General features: G+C 39.4%; 1 protein-coding gene across 2 annotated transcripts; it reads right to left on the minus strand.

The window, feature by feature from the left end:
• On the minus strand, positions 1-2,234 carry LOC137735622 (uncharacterized). Of its 2 annotated transcripts, none has more exons than XM_068475067.1 (5): positions 2,095-2,234; positions 1,025-1,387; positions 823-897; positions 671-742; positions 1-549 (listed from the first exon to the last, which is right to left on the minus strand). In XM_068475067.1, the coding sequence occupies exons 1-5, from the start codon at positions 2,119-2,121 to the stop codon at positions 301-303; spliced, it is 786 nt and encodes a 261-aa protein (XP_068331168.1). In that variant the 5' UTR covers positions 2,122-2,234; the 3' UTR covers positions 1-300. The 2 variants fall into 2 exon arrangements, with proteins under 2 accessions (XP_068331168.1, XP_068331169.1); XM_068475068.1 differs by having other exon boundaries at positions 1,025-1,418; positions 2,095-2,146.

The following is a 2,234-nucleotide window of genomic DNA, read 5'->3' on the forward strand; positions in this document are numbered from 1 at the left end:
TGTTGCCTACTTCTACCAAAACACAGATAAATTGCTTCTTTTGTTGCATACTTAGCATCGAGAATCGTACAATAGCGATCGCTGGAGAAACTACGAAACAATAGGTTCACATGAGGAATATCTAAACATTTTACATGGTCAGGCTTCGAATGAAGAGAACACACATTGACATTGAAATCTGTTATGCAGAAGCTAAATATACACATATAAGTCTAACATAATAAGGCGAAGTTCCAATTTCCAATATGTTCCCCTTTTTACAAAAGACTGGCAAAACTAGGTCAGATTAACTGGTGAACTTCAACTGTAGCTTCGATTTGCTTTCTTCTCTTGTTTCTTTCTCTTTGCTGCAGCTTTGGGTGACTGAGCAATCGGCCTTTTCCGGTTAAGGAAATGCGAAAGAAACTCCTCCTGTGGCACAAGAGCTCCATGTGTAGTCTGAGATGACAGATTAACTGCAGTTTCTGTAACTTTTGACAAATTTGAAACTACAATCACATCCTTCAAATTCTCCGCCATTTCAGAAAATGCATGAGTCCTGCTCTCGTACTACAACCAACCAAAGCATGCAATATATCAGATCACTCCACTTCTCAAGCAAAAAATGCAAAGAACATAGCAAAAGTATTCTCATTGATACAAGTCAACGTAGCAAAAATAATTGACGTACTGCCTCAAGTTTGGCAAGAGCAATTTCCAACTTCATCGATAGCTTATGGTTTTCGTTTGCTAAAGCCTCAATCTGAAAATAAAAGGAAAGGATATAATCATTGCAGATTCCACAAACAAAAGGAAGATAGTAAATATATTTATGAGAATAACCTTTTGGGAATCTGCATATGATCTTTTGTACATCAACTCTGGGTTTTCACAGAAGGATGAGTGTTTACCCCCTGCCTGATTTTGCAACACCGATAAGAGAACAAAAAGGGCTACAATGAAGTAATACAGCTAAATAGATATAACTAAACACAAAAATGCTAATTATCTCCATGGAGGGGTGAACTGTGAATAGATTGAGTACCTTTGAGTTCCTTGCTTCCAAAAGTTGCATAATATAGTCAACTTTTTCTTCCAAGCTTTTCTCGCCTGAGGTTGACCCGTGCATTTTATGGGTAGGTTGTTCTTCTGCACTTCCACTTTCGCCAGCGGTTGTATCTTCAAGCACAGGTTCTGTATTCTCGTTTCCAGCAGGCAGAATACCATTTTGGAAACGCAAGGATCGCCTAACAACAGCACAATTGTACTTTGTTTTCTTCCTTAAACAAGTTTTGGTTGTTTTCTCCATCAGAGGGTCTGGATTTTCGTGGTTCTGGTTCATTATCTTCAACTGCAAACCTTCAGGGTGCCCCTCCGCATTCTCAGATAAAGGATCTGTGCCTTCACGCTTTGATTTGAACACCGTGATCAGTAAATAGCTGAACAAACTACAATTATCACACTATATTCGGGATGTTCAACGTGATGAAAGTGAGGTTCCACCATAAAACCAATCATATAAACACAGTAAACCTTGTCCCTCACCAATGTGGTGACGGATTTTCAAGCCTACACGTGGACAACTGGGTGACGTAGAGCGCGTGTGGCTGTTGGGCATCACACGTGGACAACCTTGCTCTGATACCATGATGAAAGTGAGGTTCCACCATAAACCCAATTTGGCAATATAAAAAGTAGCCTAACATCATATAAACACATAGCAAACCTTGTCCCCCACCAATGTAGGACAACTCTCAACACAACATAACAAAAGCCATTCCATTCATAGGAGAATACCAAGCATTGCTAATCAAAGCACAGAAACTGAAGGGATATTATTTAGTCAAACTGCAACTACACATGCACTCAATCTTTAGAGGGTGCTAGGATCAGTCATGCACGGGATCGTCCATGCTTTGTGGATCTTGCAAGCATGAACGGACACGACCGATCCAAGCATTTCCCCCACAAAACCTTTATAATTAATCACGTATCACACCACAAAACAATGATCTGACAAATTAAAAAAATAATAAACAATAAAAATGTAGCATGTAAAAAGAAAAATATACAAATGGATAGAAAAAAAATATGTTTGATGAAGAGAAAGCTTACCATGCGAGACACTTCTTCTTCGTTCATTGAAGCAAATACAGGGCAAGTGATGAGCAGCAAGTCTGTTTAAGAAGAGGAGGAGCAGGAGCACCGGTGGGAGTGTAGTAAACATCACCTTTTACGTGGCGGCATATGATTTG

This window comes from Pyrus communis, chromosome 5, assembly GCF_963583255.1.
Source record: "Pyrus communis chromosome 5, drPyrComm1.1, whole genome shotgun sequence".
NCBI classification, from domain to species: domain Eukaryota; kingdom Viridiplantae; phylum Streptophyta; class Magnoliopsida; order Rosales; family Rosaceae; genus Pyrus; species Pyrus communis.